This window comes from Corvus moneduloides, chromosome 1 (genome assembly GCF_009650955.1).
Source record: "Corvus moneduloides isolate bCorMon1 chromosome 1, bCorMon1.pri, whole genome shotgun sequence".
In the NCBI taxonomy this organism is placed as follows: Eukaryota; Metazoa; Chordata; class Aves; order Passeriformes; family Corvidae; genus Corvus; species Corvus moneduloides.
The window spans coordinates 57,599,109-57,623,371 of NC_045476.1; the positions used below are offsets into that span (position 1 = coordinate 57,599,109).

At 40.2% G+C, this 24,263-nt stretch overlaps 1 protein-coding gene across 2 annotated transcripts in view; it reads right to left on the reverse strand.

Moving 5' to 3' along the window:
* Nucleotides 1–9,618: 9,618 nt before the first annotated feature.
* SCIN (scinderin) overlaps nucleotides 9,619–24,263 on the reverse strand; it is a 79,715-nt gene continuing 65,070 nt past the window's right edge. For both annotated transcript variants that reach the window (XM_032110926.1, XM_032110936.1), the window contains exons 6-16: nucleotides 23,466–23,598; nucleotides 21,615–21,703; nucleotides 21,201–21,416; nucleotides 19,956–20,077; nucleotides 19,682–19,772; nucleotides 17,081–17,251; nucleotides 16,408–16,585; nucleotides 15,355–15,476; nucleotides 13,581–13,658; nucleotides 12,243–12,303; nucleotides 9,619–11,305 (exon numbers count right to left, since the gene is read on the reverse strand). In XM_032110926.1, the coding sequence (XP_031966817.1) occupies nucleotides 11,172–11,305; nucleotides 12,243–12,303; nucleotides 13,581–13,658; nucleotides 15,355–15,476; nucleotides 16,408–16,585; nucleotides 17,081–17,251; nucleotides 19,682–19,772; nucleotides 19,956–20,077; nucleotides 21,201–21,416; nucleotides 21,615–21,703; nucleotides 23,466–23,598 (1,395 nt within the window). In that variant the 3' untranslated portion in view covers nucleotides 9,619–11,171. The remainder of the gene's footprint in view (nucleotides 11,306–12,242; nucleotides 12,304–13,580; nucleotides 13,659–15,354; nucleotides 15,477–16,407; nucleotides 16,586–17,080; nucleotides 17,252–19,681; nucleotides 19,773–19,955; nucleotides 20,078–21,200; nucleotides 21,417–21,614; nucleotides 21,704–23,465; nucleotides 23,599–24,263) is intronic.

The window sequence follows — 24,263 nt, forward strand, 5'->3', positions numbered from 1 at the left end:
TAAATATATCCCTTTCTTACAATGGGAGCAGTTTGCAAGCAGATTAAAAGTACTACAAAATTACAAATACAAGAGCAGCATGTTATATTTTGCCCCTGCATAAGCAGATTTAATATATGAAGGTATTTTCCCAGCTCCAGAATAATAATGGAAATGTTAGTATAACTACTGCTGTTTGACATATTGCTAGCACAGAGCAACAATGAAGGAAAGAAAAAACTGCAATTAAATGTTTTTTCTTTTCTAAAGAAATTTATAAATATTATATAACTCTTTCGCATGTATAAGGGTGCTGATGTTTGCTGGAATTGTAATAGATAGGAAAAAACAAACAGACCTTGGACATCAGAATGAAGAAAGTTTTTCTCTGATAAATTTGTATCTCAGTTGATTTACTGTAGTGGAAAAAAAAAAGATACAAGTCCTGACTGAAGCTTCTGACTAAGTGTTTATGGGATGAAACATTCATTTAAGCCAGTTATTTCCTAACAATCCATCTGTTTGCAACAGTTACTTATTTAAAAGCTATGCTTTGTTCTTCAGGTGCTACATATATCCAAAAGGAAGTGCCAGGACAGGAAGAAGCACACAGCACTCCGTTCACAGAGTGGGGGTAAGTATAGGGTTAATTAAATACTTAAATGGCAAGTATAGTGCGCTGACACCTGCCATGAGAGAATTTCTAAGACAGTCACAAAAGACAAAGCACTGAAGCTTCACTAATTTGCAGGGTCTGGCCTGTCCCTATGGCTGGCTGGAGCAGGGAGCCTGTGCCTGTGTGGCGTGCACAGCTGGCTCTTGGATGTGTTCCCACACATCCCACACATTTTGGCAACAACTGAGAGGTGATGCCCACCCAATGTACAGGGTTCACTGTGAGAACGAGCAGGCTGTTGATCTGTAATAAGTTTTCGTGTAAATCAAGTTAAGTGCACGCCTTGGAGAGGAAATTCAGTTGCTCATCTCTCCTAAAAAGGCACAGCAGCAATAGAAACAGATTTCACAGAGATTGCACTGTATGGAAGTAAAATTTTATGGGAGATATGCCTAAGCTCTCAGGAGAGCTGTGAAAAATCTAAAGTCTCTGCTTCAGTGTATAATAGTGTACGTAATACAGTGATAATGTCACAGCTCCTTGAGCCTGGTGCTCAGAGGCAACAGCTAAGAGAAGTCCCCACTGAGACAATGACATAGACCACAAACAATCTGTTTGATATTCTCCAACCACTGTTTGGTAATTTATCAGTGTTCCTAATAATAGGAGTTTGCAAGTGCTCCTTATAACTCCTGGTCACATACAGAACAAATACTATGGAGTATAACTACTCTCTGGCTTTCTGAAAGCATCTGTTTTATAGATGAATGGAAAGAGAGACCTGCTGGCTCCCTAGATAGAGAGAAGGGTTTTATTTTAATTTTTAAAGAAAGAAACAATTTATTATTAATTTTAGTCAGATAACTGAGCTCAAATGTAATATCTTTAATGAGGTAATTAATAGATTAACAATGTTCTTGAAGAAAAACAACAAATGCATGCTTTAACAAATAAATTAACTTGGTCTTTTTAAACCACAGAAGTCTGGTAAAGCCCACTGAGCATCTGTGCAGTCCACTGTTCTCATTCTCTGCAGTGCTTGCTTCACTTCCTACCAGAAGTCTTTCCCAGGCACTTCATTTTAGCTCTATAGTTGTGAGGCATTTGTGAGTTTTCAAAAACTGTGTCACTGGATGGATCTTTAACCTGTCTTTTTAGTCAATAAGCATCTGAAGTGCACAGTGAAATACTTAATGTGGCCCAGCAAAATAAAACATAAATTTTCACTCAAAATTATATATGACCCAATTCTTTGCTTGCAAAGAAGGTCATAGTTCTGAGTGGATTTCAGTTGGAGACTCCCAAGGCACTAGGAGTTTTGAGCTAAGACTTACCTGCATTTGCCCCTATTCCAACAGCACTCCCAAGTGTAATACATACAAGCCCTGTTACAGGAGGTCCTACAGCTTTGCCAGCTGTGTGGCAACTGCATCCAGTCCCTTTTGGATTTTGACCAATACATTAAATTCTGTTTTGAAGCAAGAGAGTGTTAAAAATCAGCTTTACAGGAGGGAACGGAAAGAGCAAATACTCCTTTGCTTTGATTTCTGGTATGAAAAGTAAACTTCAGTCCACAGAATATGAGTGAGAGCTAAGCATTCTAGATTGGATTTTTCTCAAGCCCCAAGAGAGTTTTTTGGCTGCCAGTGATAAGAACTACAGAGTTTCAGTGCCTTCAAATGAGTTCTTTCCTCCAGGGCCATGGACAGTTTCACCAGCTAGCCTGAAATGTGGCATGAAGGTTTCAGTCTCTTCCACTGAGAAATGATGGACATCTTATACTTAAGTACTGGATATTTATTGCAGTTTCTAAAACTTAAGCCAAGAAAAAAAAAAAGTAATTCTTCTCAGTTACAATACTTACGAGTTTCAGTGTGAAATCTGAGCCTATTACAGTGTATTGTAGCAAAAGAGAAACCAACCCTTATCCTAGGGAGGTCCCAGGTTTGTATTTATGATTAGATGAAAAAGGGAAGAAGAAACAAACCAAGGAGAGGAGGATGAAAGAATAAGGTTTCGGGGAAGACAAACATTGTGTGGGTGGGGAGGAGTAATTTCATCTCCTTGCTCAGCTGTAGTCTAGATTTTTTAAATCTTATCAGCTCACCATGTCTTCTTTTTAAGTTAACAGTAAATCTCAAAATGACTTTAGTGATTGCAAGATTAGGCCTACTGTTTGCTAAACGTTAAAAGCTAAGTCACTTGAAAACTGATTTGAAAGCTAATCATGGGGGTGCTAGGCAGAAAGCTTTCTTTCACACTCCTAGGTTTCAATTCTTGGAGGGAAGCAACAGTAAACTCACTTTGAAGGCCTTATAAAACCTGTCCCTACAAAATTGTTTTTGCTTTCCTCTCCCAGGCAATATGATTCAAACAAACCACATCATACATTCCAATTCCATAAAACTGAAAAAGAGAAGCCTTTCAGAGAATTTGGCACAGCTTCTGCCACTAAAATTGTAAACTCACATAAAACTCTGCCAAAATATTAATTTTGAAATGCTTTTTTAAGCCTTTTGTTGATATCACAGCATTTTATCAGAATATAGGTTTCCTCTTCTCTGGCTCTCATGGCCACACCACACTACTTAGCAGGCTTTAAACAAAGTAAGGAAGGCAAATAAACAGACTTGTGGAGGAACAGATTATTTAGCTGAGATTTTAATTGTGTTACTGAACCCCAGTGAATGGAGGCAATACTGCAAGAGCCAGTAGCTGAAGTGCTGCAAGGGTAAGCTCTACGGTTTTCATCGCATCTTTGAAGGCCTTCCTCTTCACCTGTACCAGGACTGATCATAGATTAGGGAAGAGTCCGGGCAGGACTCTAGGGAGCGGAAGCAGCAGTAGGATACTATGAACATAATCATTTTTTTTTTCTAATTGAATTATTCCATTCAAAGCCTTTCTACTGCTGGAAAAGAAAAATAAAACAAATAATACCTCCTTATGTAAGATAAAAATAAGCATGGACATATCGTAAACAGAAAGAATCTATTTAAGGAAGTCTGCATGCTTTGAAAATTTTGTATTTCAGATTGCAAGTGATATGATAAATATGTGATACGTTCAGCACATGAGTAGATGCAACCCCAAACTGAATCTTCAAAGGAAGCATGAGAAAGCTTTAAAGATGACAAATGGTTATATCCCTTCCTCCTGGTTTACTGATGGAATGCCTCTGAAGCCATAGGTCATTCTGTGAAAGCCTTTTACTAAATCTGAGAGATCCTGCCTGCTGAGGGTCACTTAAAGAGCCCTGCCCTTCTGCTTAGGGACACCAGCATCTGTACAGTCTTTCATCTCAGCACAACTGCAGATACAGGGATTTTTAGGTTAGCACCGCTGTACTCCCTATAAATCATTCATCTTTGAGTCCTTGCTGAGGATTGATTGAAGGCACAGCAGTCTGGCACATAAAGCATATATGTGTTTCTGTATTTTTCAGACCTGTGATAAGTCAGAGTTGAGATAAAACAATAGCCATTAGCAGTCACCACAGAGGCCCTAACTCCAAGTTTTCACTGGGACAGTGATGAAATTGTGTGAAACCAACAGCAGCAGCCAGCAGATATTTGTTGAAGAATGGAGACAGCATTTAAATGTGAAACCAAAGCCTCAAAATAAACAAGAAATTTGGTAATCTTCATCCCTCTATCTGTAATCAGTGAGTACTTTTTGTTTCTCTTAGTTCATACCCATGACTGTGGACAGGACCCCTTATGCTCAGTCTCTGGATTGAAGCCATGTCAGTGGGTGTCTGTTACCCAATATAATTCAGTAATAATAAAAGAAAGATCTAGTACCTTATCAACAGCCACAGTCCTTAAGTCAACCACGAAACAACACTTGCCAGAAACAAAATGAGCTGTACTGCAGAGAGGCCTCCTGTCTTTAATAACAGCAGCAGAAAAATTTCAGGACATGGGAGATCAGACAAGATGCCATCCCTTTTAAAAGCAAATGTTCTCACTTTCCAAGCTGAAGTAAAGAAACACCTGAGGATTTTGCTATTTCTTTGTAAACACAGCAGAGCCTTCTCTTTGCTTCATACTTATAATCCCCAGAGCAGTTGCTCCCAATCTGGAGAGGAATTTTTATGGACCTGATGCAGACATACCCATAGCTACAGCTTTGATGGAGTGTCAAGGCTGAACAGCACTGCTGTGTGGGCGAGGGATCAATTTTAGCTTATATTGTGTTATAATATAAAAGCTTTACTTCTCAGTTGAACTGGCCTCTGCCCTTCCTCTGCTGCCCTAATGTCACTGCTGGTGGAACTGCACCCATTCTTCAGCAGGTCTCTGAGGCATTGCACTCGTCTAATCCTGCTCTGAGCAAGTCTGTGCAGCCTGGCACCAATAACCCGGGCAGCTGTCTGGATTATGAGCAATACCTACAAGACGACAGTGTTGAGAAGTGACTTCACTAGGTCAAGCGTTGTACAAACACACGGTAAGAGACAGAGCAGCTTAAATAAACAGGGAAAAGATTGAAGAAATCCTCATTTAATCGGTAGAGAATAGAAGCACTGAAATTCAGTGATTTATTTCACACTGACAACAGGAAATACAGGTATCAGAATTCCTGTTTGCTGCTTTGAATATCAGACAAGTCTTCATCACCTTTCCTCACACAATCTTAAAAAAAGATCACTTTGAGCTTTAGGAATTCACACATGAGATTATTTGGACGGTGAAGCACATCTGCAAATGCTAGGATGGGACAGTCTGGCAGCAGAAGGCTACCTGGGTGTCTTGTTTTGAAAGACAGGTGTCTGCTAAGGAAGGCAGGAGCCTCCCTTGGAATGGCAGATGTAACCTCCCTTCCCTCTAAAATTAAGGGGCTTTTAGGCAAAGATGTGGGAAATAGGAATAACAGTTCTTTACTATGATATATCTATATGTGTATAACCAGTCAAACAGACAGCAATAACCACGGCAGTAACAGCGAACAATCACAAACCCAGTGCCAGCCTTCTCGGCTGTCGGGCCCTTTCCCCTCGGGTGCAGTTCCGCTCGCAGCCGGCAGGGGCGCTGGCGGCTCCCGGTGAGCAGGGCAGGTGCGATGGTTCCCCCGCGGCTGCAGGGGGCGCTCCGGAGCGAGCTCGGGGAGCACGCGGCACCGGTGCCCTGGGATCCCGGGAAGGGATGGGACAAAGGCTTCACAAACCCCTGGGCAGCCGATCCTGCTGTCCAGCCGGACCCTGGGGAACAGCAGGCTGGAACAGCAGGCTGGAACGGCAGGGACAAGCACAAATCCCGGGTGGCAGACGAGGTGTATCCAAACGGAGAACACCCCCGGGGGTCTGGGCAGGCAGGACGAGCACGGCTACAACGCAGCGAAGGCTCGGAGCAACGGAGGGGTAGGGCGGCCACAGCCCAGCTCTCACTGGGGCAGGGAAGGCGGGCTGGGGATCCTGGGATTTCTCTGGCAGAAGGAAAAAGCAGCTGAAGGAAGCAGCTTCCCTCTCTGTCCAAACAGCCAGGGACCAACTGACCGCACACCCAGGTGAAACAAAAGAGTAGCCAGATGCACCCCTCCCCCAGTGGCTAGGTCTTTGTTTTTCTGAAGTATCCAGCAATTTGTCCCCCTAGCAACACGTATGGGGAAAATTCCTTTAACAGAAAAAACAAACCAGGAGAGCTCCTAAAACCCCAACACTGGGCCTATCTAGAAAGTGAGTAGGGGATTGTTAGAGTGGGCTTCTTGCCTGTCCTTGCTGGTAGGACATCACTGCCACTTCTTACTCAAGTACAGTAGGAGAGTAGCTGGTTAGTGTTGGAAAGGACAGCAATTTTTGGTGACATTAGAGATATCTGCAGCCCACTCAGCTGGTTAAATGGGGACTCTGATTGTGCTGCAAGGCCCATTACAGGAAACCTGTGACCTTTCTGAGACACCGCTGTGAAAATCTAAGCCCCAAAGGAAGTTTGTAATCTTCCAATCAGTGATCTGTTTTAATCACAATTGTTTTTGTCGCTGCTGCTGCTTCTTCTGTAGCAAGGGCATCAGACAGCACAAAGCATGGTCAACTGTTGGGCAAATGATACTAAAATCACCTGATTGCATCCAGCCTTGATGTTAATATTGCCAAATGCTGGTAAATCACCCTGAGTCACCTCATATCTGTTGAAGAGCAGCAAGGAGAGCTATGCTCTTCCAGCACTGGTCAAGAGGCTTTTTTTTTTAAATAATCAAAGCATTGTTGCTGCAAAAGCAAACATGTCTGTCTCTGGGCCTTTCAGTGGGATACTGTTCAGATTGTTTCAGTCTCCCCTGCTTGCTTCCATGTGGCTAAATTTTGAGGCAATGATCTGCAGTCTAACAAACAATAAAAATCAATGCCTTCACCTAATGCTTTAATTTCATGTGCACAGAGGCCCAGATTTCACTGCTGACGGATTAAATGTGGTGGTAAAATGTACAGTGTTGTGGTTCTCAGTACACTCATAGAAACCCTTTGAGGAGAGAACACTCACAGGGTGGTAGTGTGGATGTGTTTAGGAAGAAGCCTGGTATAGACTGTTTCACCTTTTGCTTATGCCCCTGGAATAATTCTGCCTACTATTATTTAAAAGTAGAAATCAGCTTACATATTCTGTTCTGTAGGGGCAATTTTTTTCCCTGCAATGCAAATATGCTTTAATGTCAAGAGGAAAATGACATGCAGAGGGAGAAGGGCCAAAACAATCATCCACTAATTTTATGCCATGGTGGGTCTCCCAGTTCCCATTGGTCAGCCCTTCTCCTCCTTGCACATTGATAGCTTTAATTGAAGTGAGTGTAGTATGTTCATTTTTAGCATAAAGTAATGGGCTAACAGGCAGAGAAGGTCAAAGTAACTTTAGGCCAGTCAGGAGAGGATGTATTTAGACATCAAGGACACGTACATAAAGATCTGATTGTGTTTTCAGAAGTTCCTTTGATTTTAGCATCAGAACTCCTAGCTGTAAGACTGGAAAAGTGCACTATTTCTTTATCTAAAGACAAAATTATTGTCTTTAAAAAAGAAAATGCAAGGATTTGTCAAGTCAGCCCAGCAAAGTATTATGCAGCTCTGGTTTTATCAGATAATAATTTTTTGGCTTATATACTTGCACTTGGCTCAATTAAGCCATAAAGGCAGAACTTCAGTGAGATGCTGATGAAGCAGCTATATCTTAAAGCAAAGTTTGAAAGTTTTTTCAAAGCTTTCCTATAGAGAAGTTGACTCTGCAGAAGAACTTCAGTCCATGGAAAAGAATAGGCTTGTTTAGGCCATTTTTAAAAAAAAATTCTTTTACATTCAGTAAAAATGAAGACAAGAAGATTACAAAGTTCATAACAAGAAGTGTTCCTGTAGCCTATAAAGATGCCAAAAGATGTCTGAGAGCATCTCCTGCTACAGTCTAGTGAGCAAAATATTTTCTGTATGATTCCTCAGTTCTCCTGTGAGAGATAGTACCATAATCCCACTGTCTACCATCTTCCATCTCCAGTATTTTCTTGCTGCAGTTGAAGCCTGTGTGAGTCTGCACTGGCAAGAAATCATACCATTCAATTTAATTCAGCTGCATTTAACATAATCATTTACAGCAGATGTAATTCTTTATAGCACTATGTGCTATGGTCAAAATGGGTATTTAGCACTGGTTCCAGAAGCTGGCTCCTGTCCTGTGCATAATCTGTAGTTGTGCTCTAAGATTATGGTATTTTGTGTAATATGAATACTACCTAGTACTATGATGTCCTGTTAGTTCTAAGGATTCCTAACACCTTTCTGTTGCAATGAAGTAAAGATGAAAAATGATGCTGTATTTACAACCAATAGAACATGAATGCTTTCTGTTTGGTAGTAGCATAATGAAGCTCCTAAATCAGGGTCTAATTTTGCCATTACAAGTAGAGTGAACATACTATTACTGTGTGATAATACTGCAAGACGTATCTTATTCTTGAAGGAGCTTGACTATATATAGATCTGCACAATTTTTTCTATTATGAAAACAAGGCAGATAGGTTTGCTATGTGTATTCCTAAAGTTATGTGCTTAAATACTTTCTTGAAAACAACTTAATCTTTAACATTTCCAAGCCCTCATAGTCTGTCTTCCTTCCTTCTTTTCTTCTTGAGAGAAAGAAATACATCTTTGTGTGTACTGTGCATATATGTATGAAAAATAAACTTCCTCACTGGCAAGTAAACCCAAGAACAATGTTGCTAGCAGCTGTTGTGCTTAAAGCCTAGTGGAGAACACTGTTCCCTTATGAGCTCTCAATGCTCTTCTCAACATCAGTAATCAACATGCCAGAACAATGTATTACGAACTCAAAAGCCCAGGCCAGGAGACCACAAAAGCTCCTCTGTCTCATGTGAGGGAACTGAAAAGAGGCTTTCATAGTGCTGGAGAACATGCTGGCAGACTGTGGCAGTTCAGAGCCCTCAGTGTTCCGGAAGATGTTTATGTACAAGAAGGGCAAATCTTGTCTAATCCTTGGTTCAGAAGCTACTATAACTGTTATTATTTAAAAATGAGAAGAATCATATGTATGTGTTGAAGACGACAATCAGATAATTACAGGCTACTCAGTGGCTGAGACATTGAAAAGGTCTTTGTGCTCCTTCCAGCAGGAGAAGGACATCTTATCTACTCTCACAAATGAAAAGCAAGACGTATCCTTTAAAAAAACCCATAAATCTATTTCCTCCTATTTTATAAAGTAGTTATTTCTGTAGTCAATTATTTTTGCAAGCAAAAAGTTATAAAACCGAAGAGTTGGATAACAACAATGGTGTTTTTTCTTAAGGATGAAAATAACAACCTAATAAGCACCCAGTTGTCAGATTTTCACTTAGGTTTGTAACTGTCAAGTTGCTGAGAAGAGTTAAGCTTCCATTGCGTAAAATGGCACCAAAGTAAGAAAAAGTAACTTCTCACTGCATTGTCCATCTAAAAAGGAAGGTACCTACTTGGGTTTTCAGGAAGTCTTGCTAGACACCACTGCCCTGCAATATGTCAGAGAGAGGAAGATCAGCTTGGCATATAGAATACTGGTTTTTGTAACTTTATTTTAAATGAAATTACATTCAGATACAGCTCAGCTATATTAGCAGACATTTAAACAAATGTTTAAAGCTAACTTCTATGATTAATCTCTTAGCTTCACAATTCTTTTGTCATTGATATTACAAGCTCAGACTAAATTCACTCTTTTGCATTACCCTGATTCAAAATCCCAAGCATGTTAAAAAAATACAAAAATGTCTAAAATTTCACTTTCCAACCTAACTTATAAGAATAATAAAACTACTAAAATGCTGTCATTAAAAAGCCCCATTGATATGATTTACAGATGTACAAATTGTTTAAAACAAGCATTACTGGATAAGTGATCAAAGCAGTGCTAAAGATTTGAAGAAGTTTTCCCACTGCCCTTAAGCAGACTTTTCTGGCTAAGTTACAAATAAAAACCACTTTGAAAATGTATTCTTAAATTCACCAGAATAAAAAAAAGCCCAAGTGTGCCTGAGAGAAAAGAGAAGGCCATATTCTATAGTGCATATTCACACTCCAAATTCCCAGAAATACTACCGAAACCAGGGATTTCCTTCCCTTTGATGTGCTTGATATTTGTCTAAGACCTGCACAGAAAATTAGAAAGACATCCTGCACCTGACAAGGTGAACAGTCTTCATGCTGAAGAAGAACTGAGTACTGCTGAGTAAGGCAACTGAGGTGAGGTATGGCTTAAGAGCAATCTGGTTAAGGCAGAGTATGTGTTTTTGAAGCTGTTACTTTTGCTTCCACTTCAAAGCACTAGTGCACTACAACGTGTTTAAGAGCTTTAGTTAAAAAGACCTGGTGGAGCTGGAGCTGGTTCAGAGATAAACCTAAAGGAATTCATTACAATACGCTAGAAAGTCCCTCAAAAAAACCTCTGTCGATTTCATACTCTAACGGTATTCAGTCTACAGCTCCACACATATATGTATTAACAAGGTAAACAAAAATGTTAAGCACAGCTTTCTCAAAATATCCATCCATTATTTGCCGCTTGTGAGCCACAACTCCTACTGTGGATCAGACATTATCTGAAATTTTCAGTGAGTGTAGCAATATGCGGGCCTAGTAATTAAATCAGGTGCTTTCTTTGCAACAGATAGTCCTCTATCAGGCCAAATACTGCACGGTATTATATCGGCCTTAATCTAAAGGAATTTATGTGGCATTAGTTTGGATTTTTAAGTGAAGAGAGAATTTGGTCCAGTTTAGCACATTAAAATAAACTGATCCACAGCTTCTCTTTGAAGAATCAATAGATTAAAGACAGTGTTTTTCTTTCTTTTAAGATTAAAGATTGGCAGCACTTTCTGTATTTACTACTAGGAAAGCCCACTTACCCCATTTGGCCAGTTTACAATTATTTATCCTTTCCAGTGCTAAGAATTTCTAGGTTATTCACAGAAATACATCAAAGCTCAGGAAAGTGTAACAACAGATGCACCGTATTGTTGCATAAGCTTATGCTTAAAAAGACTAGAAAGTAGCTGGGCTCTGATCATTCTTTGGCTTGAAGCTGGAGTCTCCTTGGAGAGATCAGTTCTTCCATTTGTTGGAGTCCCAAGCCAGGAACCAGCCTGTGAATGTGGGGGGTTCATGCCCTTGCTTCACAATTACAATGGGGGTTCCCTTATCTCTGCCAGAAGGATCTGTTTCGATATAGCGTTTGGCTAAAAACAGAGAGGAAATAAAACATGGACTATATTAGTTCATTCCTTTGGTATAAAAAATCCATAGTGAAAGAACATAGGGCTGCTATAATACAGTATTCATTTAATTATTTCAAAGGCAATGAGATGATCAGGTAATTGCTGATTTTTCCCAGCTGGCAGTGAAGGAATTTTCCATGAAGTTAAAACAGAGGGATTGCTCTTCTGATCAGTTCGTTGCCATACAGGTGGGTTTTGCCTCTTAAACAGGAGAAAGCATTTGCTGGTGCTGTGAGGATGCACGAGCTTCGTTCCCATTTCATCCATGTAAAAGCCAGTGTAGTTTCCCTTGACATCCCAACATGACATCAATACAGAAACACAGCCAGGTAACCCTCGCTGCTCCAGGGAAATACATGCAAGGGTTTTCAGCACAAACTTCGTCAGAATAGCTCAGCTATGTGAAGTCACACCAAGGATGACACATGGTTTTTCAAGGAGGCACATGCCACTTAAGTTGTCTTGATTTGTTTTGTATTTGTTTTGTAATTGGAATTTCCTCCTGCAAATTTAACTTAGTGAAGGGTGGCACTAAAAGAACTTGCTGGCAAACCTTTCTCAGTATACGTTATTGAGGGTGGAGGTTAGTAGGGACCTCCTTTTAAATTCCTTCTCTTTTCAGTGCAGTTACTTTTCATCAGGCTTTCCTACATATTATTTAAAAATCTCTGCAGCCCAATAATGCTATCTTGATTCATTTTATCCTTCATAAACTTACAGGGTTTTAAAGTGAATTTAAAGGTGAAAATAATCATCTCCTGTATTAAATCCTAGTAAGCTCAGTAACACTTTTAGACACAGTAAACATAACTAGATTTCTTCTACATCATATTTTCCTCTTTGTTAAGTAATATTGATGCTACTTCACTCAGAAATCTGCCAAATTGATTTGATTTACCTGATTTAAAGGATTCCTGACGCTCAGTTTCATTAGCATCCTTCCCAATCCAGATGAAAACCTGCAAACAGATGAAAGATATAACGTCCCTGGTGTTATAAAGATATTGTGTACAGCTGGTAAAGCACGAAATAGTTGATTCCACTAGAAGAAAGAATATACACTATGAAAAGACTGAAGAGATACAGAGCTCTCACAAACCACAACTGATGTTTTTTTTCTCCCTTGTGAGAAAGTGTAGTTAATGCCCTCTATGACACTGGAAGACCAGACCTTTATTCATTCTGATGAAAGGAACTCCAGTTACCTTTTCCATAGATATCTTTTATACTTTGCCAAGGAAATTGCTCTTTAGGTGCCGATAGTAGTACTGTCTCTGGTTTGAGCTTTGTGTGCACATCAACATTTTTGCTTTGTGATCTGTGCTACGCTGGGTGACTGCTAGGTAGCCCACTGAAAAACCCAACACCCAGAGCCTTGATCTGCAATCCCCCACATCCCCTTTTTTTTTTTCTCTGAGGGATTCTCTTGGAAACCAGCTACATGTCCCAAGACTTCTTGAGTCAGTATGTCCCAGCTATCCATCCAGCTCTTCCCCCACCATCTCCCATCACTCCTTTCCACATGGACCATGGACGTTCCTCCTTATTTCCAAAAACCTCAGCCTTTTGTTCGTTAAGGGTTAGGCTGAAGAAGACAAATAGGGCATGGGCCTTCTCCCCTTTCCCTCCAAGAGGAGAGGAGGGGCAGAGACAATGTACTGTGAAAACAGATGCATTCCCTAAATCTGCAGTGAGTTTGCCTGTCATTCAAAAAGCTCTCCACATTTTCAGTTTTCAGTGAACTGGGAAACGATAGAGATTATTTCTGTCACCCTCCATTCAGTTTCTAGTACGGAGTAATTTTTGTAAGGGTCTAGTAGGTTTCCCCTTTCTCTCCTAGGGCTTTTTGTAGGTGCTCCTGCTACATGGATTTAGTGGATTCTAAATACCTTTAATGCAATAACTTTTTAAAAAAATCAATACATTTTTGTGATAAAGTCAAGAAAGCTATTAAGAACGCAAAACACTGCTGGGTCTTATATACTTGTGCAGCCTCCATTGGTTTAAATAAGAAGTGCCTGCCATGGCCTCACATTATGCTTGGAAATTCAATCTCATGTGTGCACACTAGCACATCATATAGCTCAAAATGTATAGCTCCTTTTGGTATAATTTAAAGAAAATAAAACTCTTTCCATTCTGTCAAGATGATTGTTCCTCCCATCTTATGAACTAAGTGATTAAGAATAAACTATCCTTGTTATCACAAAAAGCAGTGCTCAAGTACACAGCTCACCTGCTCCCAAGCATCCAGCAACATGACATCATCTTCAGCCAAATCGTCCTGAGTGAATTCTCCTGGGACCTCTTCAATCTAGAAAGGATAATATGTTTAGAGGGGCTTTTTTTGTTGTTTTCAATGATTTATCAAGACATACAATTTTGCAAAGACCTAAGATATTTTTATAATGTGCAGAGGCTGATGAACCCTTCTTTTCACTCCTACAGGATCAAGCCCTAAACTGATTTGATGAATGCATTAAGGCTTCTCTGAAAGAAAACAAATCACATAATGTCATGTCCTATAAAATCAGCTCTCCGTTTCTCAGAATTGGTAAGATATCCTAAGGAGAGGCAAAGACTTACACTGTAATTGTTGACTACTGTTAATTGGGACTGAGGTCTGCCAGAAGAAGGAGACAGGAACATTTCCATAGAGCACCTTGAACCAACCAAGCTGATATCAGCTGATACATTCATGCAGTTTACATTCATTAATTAGGAAAAGAAACTGCTTTGAATTTGCAGTGGGTGAGCTCAGTGATGAAACTCACATCCAACCAAGCTTCCTGGCCACTTGACAATGGGACATTACAGTTGACTAAGCCATTGAGGATTAGTCCCCAAAGAAAAGGCAGACTGCTTGCTTCTTCCAAGGGTGTACATGCAGATAAAAAGGCAGTTTATTATTATTCGGTATGAGAAGGAGAGATAATAATGTAGCTAATGGTTCCAGCTCTTAAAGGATTGTCAAGGGTTTGGCTATGTGTGGTCATGTGGGAGTGCTAAAGGGACAATAAGCAGATGGTGAAAAAGACATTCCTTTTCCCCACCCTGTGTTATGGTGGCCAGAAAGTCAGAGTGGTCTGACCTGCCTCTTCTGGGACCTCTCACGGTGGTGATTCAGTTACTAGGGAAATGCTACAGGAAAGAGGGGATTTCACAGAATTTGGAGGGAATTTAAAATAAAAAGTACGTCCATAGCTCCCAGCAGACTACTACAGAGAGGTTGGTTCCTATTACTGTATTTCCCAGGAGTATTTTAGAAGCTTGTTAGAATACACTTTGCTATTCTCCTAAGATTTTAAAGTCCTTATTAAAGGATCCTATTTGTTTTATCCCTCTCCAAATGACTGGGCTGTGCCTTAAGGAGACTTCCAGCTATGTCTCCTACCTAAAACTGAGCGTGTCCTTGCCAAATGGTGACACAGCATTGCCCTCCCAGAATACAGTAAGTAATTAAGCCTGAATCACAGACTTAATATCCAGTGCATAGCTCTGGGTGTTTCTGCCACGGAAGTAGGTCTTCCTAGCTCCTTGAGCACAGGCCAATACCTTAAAGGCATAATTACACTCTTAAATCTCTATGGAAAATTTCAGACTGCTAGAGATTTTTGGCAAGCAGCATTTATTTTCCTTGCCACCACTGTCAAATGCATAAGGGGCAAGGCACTGAGCTGCACTTCCTCAGCAAATTGATAGCAATCTGGTGATGCTCTGCAAGAATTAAATTGCTTTTGACTGGGAAAATACCTTATCTTTTTGCATCTGCAAGCCTCTATTTCCAGGCTGGAGCAGGCTCTGCATGCAAACTTCTGCTGTATTAATTATTCTGTTCATTCATTGCATTTTGACAGTTTAAAGCACCAAATGTCCACTCTCTAGCTCTTGCCAAGCCTGGCTAACTAAGCCAGTTCCCCAAATTCATTTAATGACCACTTATTTCCAAGGCAAAATACACCAGAAACTATATAATTAAACAGAGAGGAAAGTACCCATCATATACTCACAATAAATCTGCCAGTCTTATTAGAACAACCATACAAGCGAGGGGGATGATCTTCAGCCTTTGTCAAGAGTTGTGCTGAAGTCTGGTATTTTTTTTTACCTCCAAGTGCTTTCCAGAATTCCTCTAAAATACAGAATATATAATTTCTTCACCAGCTGATTTAACATTTGATGTTTTAGCTTGTTAGATAGTGTTCCAGAAATTCCCAAACAATCTCAAAGATGAATGCATTTTCTTACAGTACTTCCTGCAGTTTGTCAAAATACCGATATCAGTCGCATACCTAGTGATGCCATGAAAATTTTTTGCCCTTTTCTTTTATACCCCTTTTACACCTTTTTATAACTTCTGTATTCTTAGTGCTTTTTGCCTACATTCTTGGACTTGTTTGTCAAGCTAAGAGATTAAACATTTTAGAAGCTCCGTAGCTAGGGATCAGTGTGCCCCAGACCCCAAGGTCCTCTCCAGAACACATTCTGTAAACCAAGATAGAACCATCCAGGAGAAGGTTCCTTGGGGAGGGGGGGCTCACTTGAGCCTCTCATTGGGGAATCTTTGATAGATATGCTAATTAGTAAAACCTATAATATTATACCTGATCTTTTGCAGGTATACTCGGCGGGGTGCATCTCAATGCATATGACCAGGAAGTGTGCACCTAAGGATCCTTAAAATAAATACCAAAGTAAAATCCCTTTTCCCCTTCTAACCGTGTTTGACTCTTGATTTTAAGACCAGGAAAAGGCATCACTAGAAAGATCATAGATTTTAGAATGGCCTGGGTTGGAAGGGACTTTAAAGATCATCTAGTTCCAATGCCCCTGCCATGGGCAGGGACACCTTTCAGTACACCAGGCTGCTCAGAGCTCCATCCAACCCAGCATTAAACACTTCCAGGATGAGGCATCTACCACTTCTCTGGGCAATCTGTTCCAGTGCCTCACTACCCTCACTGTAAAGAATTTTTTCCTAACATCTAATCTAAACCTACTGTCTCCCTGCAGTGCTCTGTATTCTCAGCTGTCTATTAGCAGCTACGTGGCCTCATACGAACCTGGTTCCTGGCCTTCATTAATCTTAGCAGTTTGGCATTTGAGAACATTGGCAATGTATTGAGCTCCTTGTTCCTCTTCTTTGCTTGCTCCTTTTCCTACCCAGGTGTAGCCAGAGTTGTTTGGCAGTTTCAGAACAAAGACATCATTAGAGTTTAGTGACATTGCGTCAACATCAACCTAGATTAAAAAAGAGATTGTTTTATTCTTCAAATTTTCAAATAATGTAATTACTATTTTGCATGTTTATATAAAATGTGTAGACATGTGTTAATCTGCTATGCTTTTGGTCTTCAGTTCTTCCCTAGTTTTATATTGATACAAATTAGAGAAGAACTTAAGTCAGGGAACTGACTTGCAGGGCAAAACTTGGGACTGTTTGCAGTAGGAAAGACAATCTCATAGGGGTTGCTGACTTCTTGTCTATTCTTTGTCAACTGACTGTTCACTGTGTGTATTCTTACAGTTCCTCTGAACGATGTAGACTGGTTCCAGCCAGCTACAGCATATTCTCTTTGGTTTATTGGGTGGGTTTGTCAACTAGAGCAGTGGATTGGATTTGGAGTTCTGTGTTCCGAACAGATGTGACTCCCCAACAAGATTAGTTAGAGGAGCTCACGGCAGCTGTATCATTTCCCACTAGGAATGGCTGGTTTACTTAGCAGGTGACCTTACCTCTGCAATCCTAGTAATGGCTGCTAGGTTCCTGCGGATTTGGAAGAGTCGTGTTGGTGGAGCAGGTTTCTGACCTTCCTTCTTGGATGTCCCATCCTTGTAGACAACAAGTGGTTTGTTTTTGAACAAGCTCAGTAAATGTGCAGGCTCTTTGCCTTGACTGACTCGGATCTGTACGTATGTAGAGAAATGCAGTAAAAGAAATAAAAGGACACAAGTGGTTATTTTTGGTCTTTGCTGAATAGCTTAGGGGATCTTAGCCAACAATGCTAAGTATGTTAGCAAAAATGAGAAATAGCAAGCTGAGGAGATCTAAAAATATAGTTACAGACATATAGAGTTAGAGCATTTGTGAGATTTTTTTTGTCAATCACGCTGACACAAAGACGAGATTCAAAATTCTAACAAAATATTTAGCTGATTAAAATGGCTGCTATCTACTGTAATAAGAACGTCACTCATTTTCAAAAGAACTGTCATTTTATAGTGTTTTATAGAATTACTTAATTCTCCTGAAAAACTATCTTGGAAGTTTAAGTGCCCTGTATTTAAGCAGAAGAGAAAGTTTGTTCATTTTATTCATTACTTCTGTATGTATTTTATCTGCAAGAGGATGAAAAAGAGCAGCATAAATTTCTCATCCAGAAGATAACGTGGATGATGAAAATAAACTTCCATTACAGATGTAAAAGATGTTGTGCCATGAAGAATATGAAAAATGACTATTTTTAGGTTAATGTATGGTAAAAGTTATTTGTATGCAACCATTTAATCTTCCTTTGTAACAGTGCCACTGGCCAAGGTAGAGGGCTGCAAATCCCTGCCTTTCATTCCCAGAAAGAAAAGGAAAAAAGGGAATGAGACATGCTGTGTAGCCAGCAGACTAGGAGATGTGGAGAACCCTCAGTGAGGCCTGGGGCAGCTGAGAGCCAGGGTGCCCAGAGAGGTGGCTGCAGGTGGGCAGGAGCAGGTGCTTTTACTGATTTCACAGGCAGAGAGACTGCTACAGTTCTCTGGTAAGGATAACCTAGGATACATATACTTGTAAGGGACAAACTGCAGCAGGATTTTACAAATGGGAAAAAAACCCTCAAACCACAAAAAAAGCCTCAAAAACCGAAAACCCAAATAAACTCAAAAAACCCCAGTTCCCCCAAATTGCAGTGAAACATTCCTGCAAGCCCAACTTTTTAATAGTCATTTGTACTGTTGTGCCATCTAGTGACCACACAAAACAGCACACTTAAAGCTTTCAAATAATGCTGATAGAGATGTTAGGCACAGGTAATATATTCTATTTATTTGCATAAAAATACACACATACATACATACATACATATGTGTATATATATGCACATAGGGATACGTACACATATATATTCCTAAGATCATTGCAGGCTAAAAGTACTTTTAGGTATCACATCTACTGCAGTGAAATGGATCTTCTTCAGCTTTGATAAAAACACTTTTTAAGCACTTTAATATTGCAGTTGTTAGTAGTAATAATGTTATTACTTTAAGATTAACACTGGCCTTGGGTATGAGACAGGACCACATTGTGCTGGACACTGTCCAAATATAGAACACACGTTAGGAATATTTCAAACAGTAATTATCTAAAAGTGTTCTAATCCTTAATATAATTTCAATCAGAAATCATAACTGATTAGAGGCTAAAAGTATGGGCTGCCATCTGAATTAACTGTACCTTGGTGGGTGGGGGAAGCCTTTTGCTTTTGTAAATAAGAAATGGGAATCACAGAATTATCTCCTGCTGCCTAGAAAATCTCTGCTTGTCCCTTGTCATCTTACAGTTCAAGCTTTTCTGTGAGAAGAGACCTCTCAGGTCTTCACCTACCGACCACTTCTCAGTAGTGATGTAAGGAGAGCACACCTAGTCAAGCTAAGGACTACCTTATCTACACACACCTTTTATTTGCCAGTGTCCTGTGCCTTGCCTTGCACACCCCATTTCTGCAAGTGAGGATGTGTATCCTGCTTTCATGGAGCTGCAAGCACTATGGGATGGGAAAGCCCAAGTTATGTTCCTCACTGAGGCAAGGAAAAGTCAGGACCTGTTGCACAATTCCAGCAGGCTTTCCTCTTTTGTCTGTCATGTGGCTTTCATATCTCCCAGTTTTGGCCCTCTAAAAGTCAGGTGTCTTGTCTGGGCTAAAGATCACAACTTCCTCCATAATGAAAAGGAGACAGGGGAGCTCCCACAGGGCTATTGACTTGTCAGAATCCTGCTTTGGAGTGAGCTGCCCTGGGACAGTCTTATCATTCAGTCTCCACTGGCCATGCATAGGGTCTGTAGGTCTTGTCAGGACGGAAACCTAATTTTAAAAGAGTGGAAATCAAAGGAAAGAAAAGGCAGTTTTAGGTTCTGGCATATCTGTGTTCTTTTAGACAGCTACATCCAGGAAGGATTATTCAAGTGGGCAATCTCTGGCACCTTTAACAGGATCCCATGGTGCTTGGCTTGATACAGACCTGAGCAATTGGCATTTCCAGTCTTTAAATGCTAGCTCCTCCTTTCAATTCTCATCGAAATTTGCATATATCACATGCTCTGCTTGATTTTATCCAAAAGACACAAACCTGCACAGCCTGATCACCTAATGACCGATCCAGCTGAACAGTCAGAAATGCAGAGGCAGTCAGTTCATCTTTTGTAGCGTGGGCTCCTTGCCTGAGGAAGACAAGGAGAAAGACAATGGTTAAATTCAGCTTCAGAATAACCCAGAGTTTATGCTGTATGACAAACTCACAGTGAACAATCTTACATTTTCATGTGTTCTACTCAAAAGGACATAAAGCCAACATAAAATAATATCCACACACCGCAGGCCTGTGCAAAGGCAACCAAGCATACCATGTATAGATGATCTGCCCTCTAGGGTAAGTGTAGAGGATAATGTAACAGTCACCCCCATAGAACTGTCCATATGTCTCAGGTCCCACAGGAACTCGGCCACTGCTTTCCACACGCCAGATCTGGGGAAATAGGGAAATCATTGGAGATTGCTGAATTTCATCCTGAGACTCTTCACAAAGCACTTTACTGTCTTATCCCTTGAGTGTCCTTTCTGTTCCCAAGTGTTATTGAATAGAAATAGGGAGGATTCTTCATGAAGGAGGTAGATACACCCTGCCCCCACTGAATGAATGAATGACAAACATCAACAAGGGACTACAATATGCTTTTCTTTGTCTTGATGCTTTAGTGCCACATGATCACTTCGTAATGTTATGCTGAACTTTCTTGACACCTTAAGGTGACAATATGACATGGCACAACATTATGATCCATCATAAAACTAATGTAGCATTTTGGAGAGGCACGCTGCAGTAAGATAACACACTGTTAGGCAGATTTCTTCCTATTTCATTCACTACAGCCCAGTCCAGTCAACAATAGGCTGCTCAAGCCTATGGACCATCCCAAGTGTGAAGTCAGAAACTAGAAAATACACCAATGAGACTGTAGGTATTCATCCCTTCTTTTCTTCCAGAAGCCCAACATGCAATTTTCATTCAACAGGCCATGTTGATACAATGCCATACCAGCCCTGTGTAGTCCAAAGATAGTCCTGAAGTGGGAAAAAGATGGAGAGATCTAGAAAGACTGTACAGTAATCTTTCCTCTTCAAATCCAGGCTACTTGAGAGACACACTAGGGACAAAGAAGGTTCCTCTAGAAACCAGATTGGATACATACATAAAGACATAGAATGGATTTCTGACTCCAAGAGCAAGTCTTCCCATTCCAGATTTCAAACTGATATGAGCTTGAAGTTTCTTCTTTAGACTAAGGATCATATTTAAAGTATCTATTTACAAGGTATTGTGTAGAATGGGGAATATTTCTGCTGTTTGATTTCTCTTGATGACTGGTACATCTTTCATAGGCACCAAAAGAACACAACCCAGCATACAGCTGATATTCACCGACTACTTCTAAGTATCTTTTCTGATGCTACAAGTAACACTTCCACTAATGTAGCATTAATGTAAACAACAGTATAAAAATTAAAACACAGAGTAGCAGCTTATCCCATTACAAGTAGCAGAATACATTAGTTAGATAAGATACAATTTATCACAACACAAACATTACCTCTACTTTCCCTGAACCGTCATCTACCATGTTATGCTGGGCAGCCATTTGTGGAGACTCATGTAACTTGGTAGCATCAAATTCAATCTGCTCGATTTTAGCCACCCTCTCTGTGACATACACTTTGCCGAAGCCATCGCTTTGATCTTTATCCTTCCAGTCTTTGAAAAACTGTTTGAAAATTGGTGTTTCGCCTCCTTCAGGAAGGACTTGAATCTGAAATGAAGGCAGACACATCAAACAGAAGGAAAACAAAACTGGCACAGTTACTCAGAAATTTTGTAGGTTATATGTTAGTGAAATATTGCCCTTATGTCTTATAAGCCCTTAAAAATATTTTTTCTGGTGACTTAAAAAAAATGTCTTTAACAGAGCTCATGCTCTCCTGGTATCACCTCCATAAATAGATCGCACCTGTGTGTTAGCAGGATAATTCATCTGCTGTATGAATTGTTCAGCATTCTTCATGGCAGCTTTTCTCTCTTGAGGGTTAGCATCCTTGCCTGATTAAAACAGAAGGATAACAGTACGTGGGAAAGGGCAATAAGCTCACAGAACCTTCAAAAACAAGAGGTCCTGGAGCCAGGTTCTCTTTGACATTGCTCTTATCTCAGTCTTGAACAAACACAAATGCTGGACATGGCATGAGCAAGAAGATTCACATGAGGTTGAATGGCCAAAACAGTGCTTCAGTAGCTTTGAAAACAGTCAATTTAAAGGAAGAAAAAAAAAAAGAAAAAAAAAGGGAAAAAAAAAAGGGAGAAAAAGGGGGCATTTTGTTTTGCTTAGTGTTTCTACAAGAATAAAAACCTGTTAATAAGTTAATAATACCTGCTTGGCTCAAGGTATCCTGGGTTTTTTCTCTTCCTTTGCTGGGCAGCAATATGGTCAATAAAGCTGAACTGCCTCCACTTCTTCAGGCAGTGCAAAAGAGTAAAAGAAACCCCTGTTTTGTCTGGCTGGGCTTTGCAATTTATCCATTTCCCAATCCACTACTCCTTGTTCAGCCTCGCTCCGTGTTAGACATCTCTGGAAGTCTCTGTGGGATGACACTGTGTACCAGGTCTGTGTCCCAGCAGGCTGCAGTGACTACATTCCATAGACCTCTTGGTCTAATCAGGTGCTCTGATAAGGCATTCATTGTATCCCATTTTGAATGAGACCATTGCCGAAGTAATTCACACTTCTCACCTTTAGTGGCCTGAAGATTGCCAGCAGAGATGACAACTGCAGTCTCCCGTGCAAGAGTGAGTCCAAGGGGGGTTTTTCACATATTATTTTTACTGGCAGTGGCAAAGTGAGGATGCACACAGGAGCACACAGGGCCACAGCCAAAGAGCCTAAATCATATTTTATTTATTTTATGCCTGAGCCTGTTGGCTTGGTTCTTCTGGAGCTGTCATATACAGTTACAATAGGGAATCAGGGGGTCAGCTAGACCATAGGCCATCTGAGCACAATGCTCCCCAAATGTTTTCTTTTAAAGGATGGTTCCCTAACTGCAAATAAAGTTTTCAAGCAAAAGGCTTACAATGCTTCCTGGGCTGACTTGAGAGGCTTGACAAGTGTATAAAGTAATTACTTGGTATTGCATGCAGTAAAACAAAACACAAATGCCACAGAATAATTAATAAGCTGCCTCGTACCAAAAAAAAAAAAAAAAAAAAAAGGAGGTACTTAGCACTGGATTTTAATGGCAGCACTACAACAATTCAGCTATAAGGTGTCAAGACCTCATTCCACAGTAGTAGTATTCTTCTTCAGGGAAACATTCAGACAAAGCAATTGCAGACTGATGATACCTCAGAGATATATTTACAAGAAAAAAAGAGACATCAAAGCATTTGCAAGCTTATGATTTTAGTTTATGCCTTGGACATGCACCTTTCAATTTCACACCTCTGTGGAGAGATCTACCCAAATGGAATGTTCAGTGTCCAGATTTTGTCCCAGAAGATAGGGATTTGATGACAATATACAGAAGTCATAGAATTATTTATATTTGCTTTGTACTTGCCACTTACATAAGCGTTTAATCTCCCAAGCTTACAGATGTCTCAAAAATAGGATCCTTAGAAAAGACTCAGTCTTGAGGCCCTTATAGAAGTGAGCAACCCTTGTTCACAGACTGCACCAGGCAAGAGCTGTGTGCAGGGCTCTGTGTCCAGCCAGTATTAAATCCTTGCTAGTGTCCCAAGGGTGTTGTGTCAACTCCTTAGGTATCTCTGTGTAGCTTCTGCATTTGCAATACAAGTGACCTCTTACCCTTCCACACAAAGATCTTCCTGGCAGCACCATTGTCCAAAATGAAGCACTCCTCAGACAAAAGCATAGCCATAGAGAAGGGGTTTTCCTCTGCTACCACGGACACTTTCATGGATCCACTTGCATCTGACACCTAAGAAAACAATAATTTCAGATTTAGATCAACTCTGGCTTTTACAGCCAAATTAATTTGTGCTCCCAAAAGTACTATAAAAATCAGTTGCCATTCCTATATAACTATATGGCTATATGAAATTTGTGTACTGCTGGAAAGTAAAGTAGGCTAAGGATTATTATTTTTTGTTTCATTTCATTTTACATCCAATAGAGGGAGATATAGTGTTAATTTTAGGAAGTTTGTTGGATCCTTGACTCACAACTTCTTAAAATAAATCTGTTTGTCTTCCACTTCCACTTCAACAGCTCAAAGTTAAAAATCTGTGTTTTCTTCAGCCCCCCCTACATGCTCGGCTGAACTGGTATAGTCCCTGCTGCCAAGCAACTCACACGGAAGCCAAAGGTACATGTACATGCTGAACAACAGCACTTGAAACTATAATAAAATAGTCCTACACTGACACTAACAGGTGAAATGCCTACATTTATAACCTACTGTTCTTTAATTGGAAACTCTAATGTAAGACCTGTTGCAGAATCTGCTTTGTAACCTCTACCACCACCATAAGTTCATGTAGACCTTCAAAACCTTTTAAAAATCACTCCTGTATAGCTGAAAAGACCAGTTGTTAGTAGAGAAAATAGATTATTGCTATTGTAATTACTTTTCTAGTAGTCCTT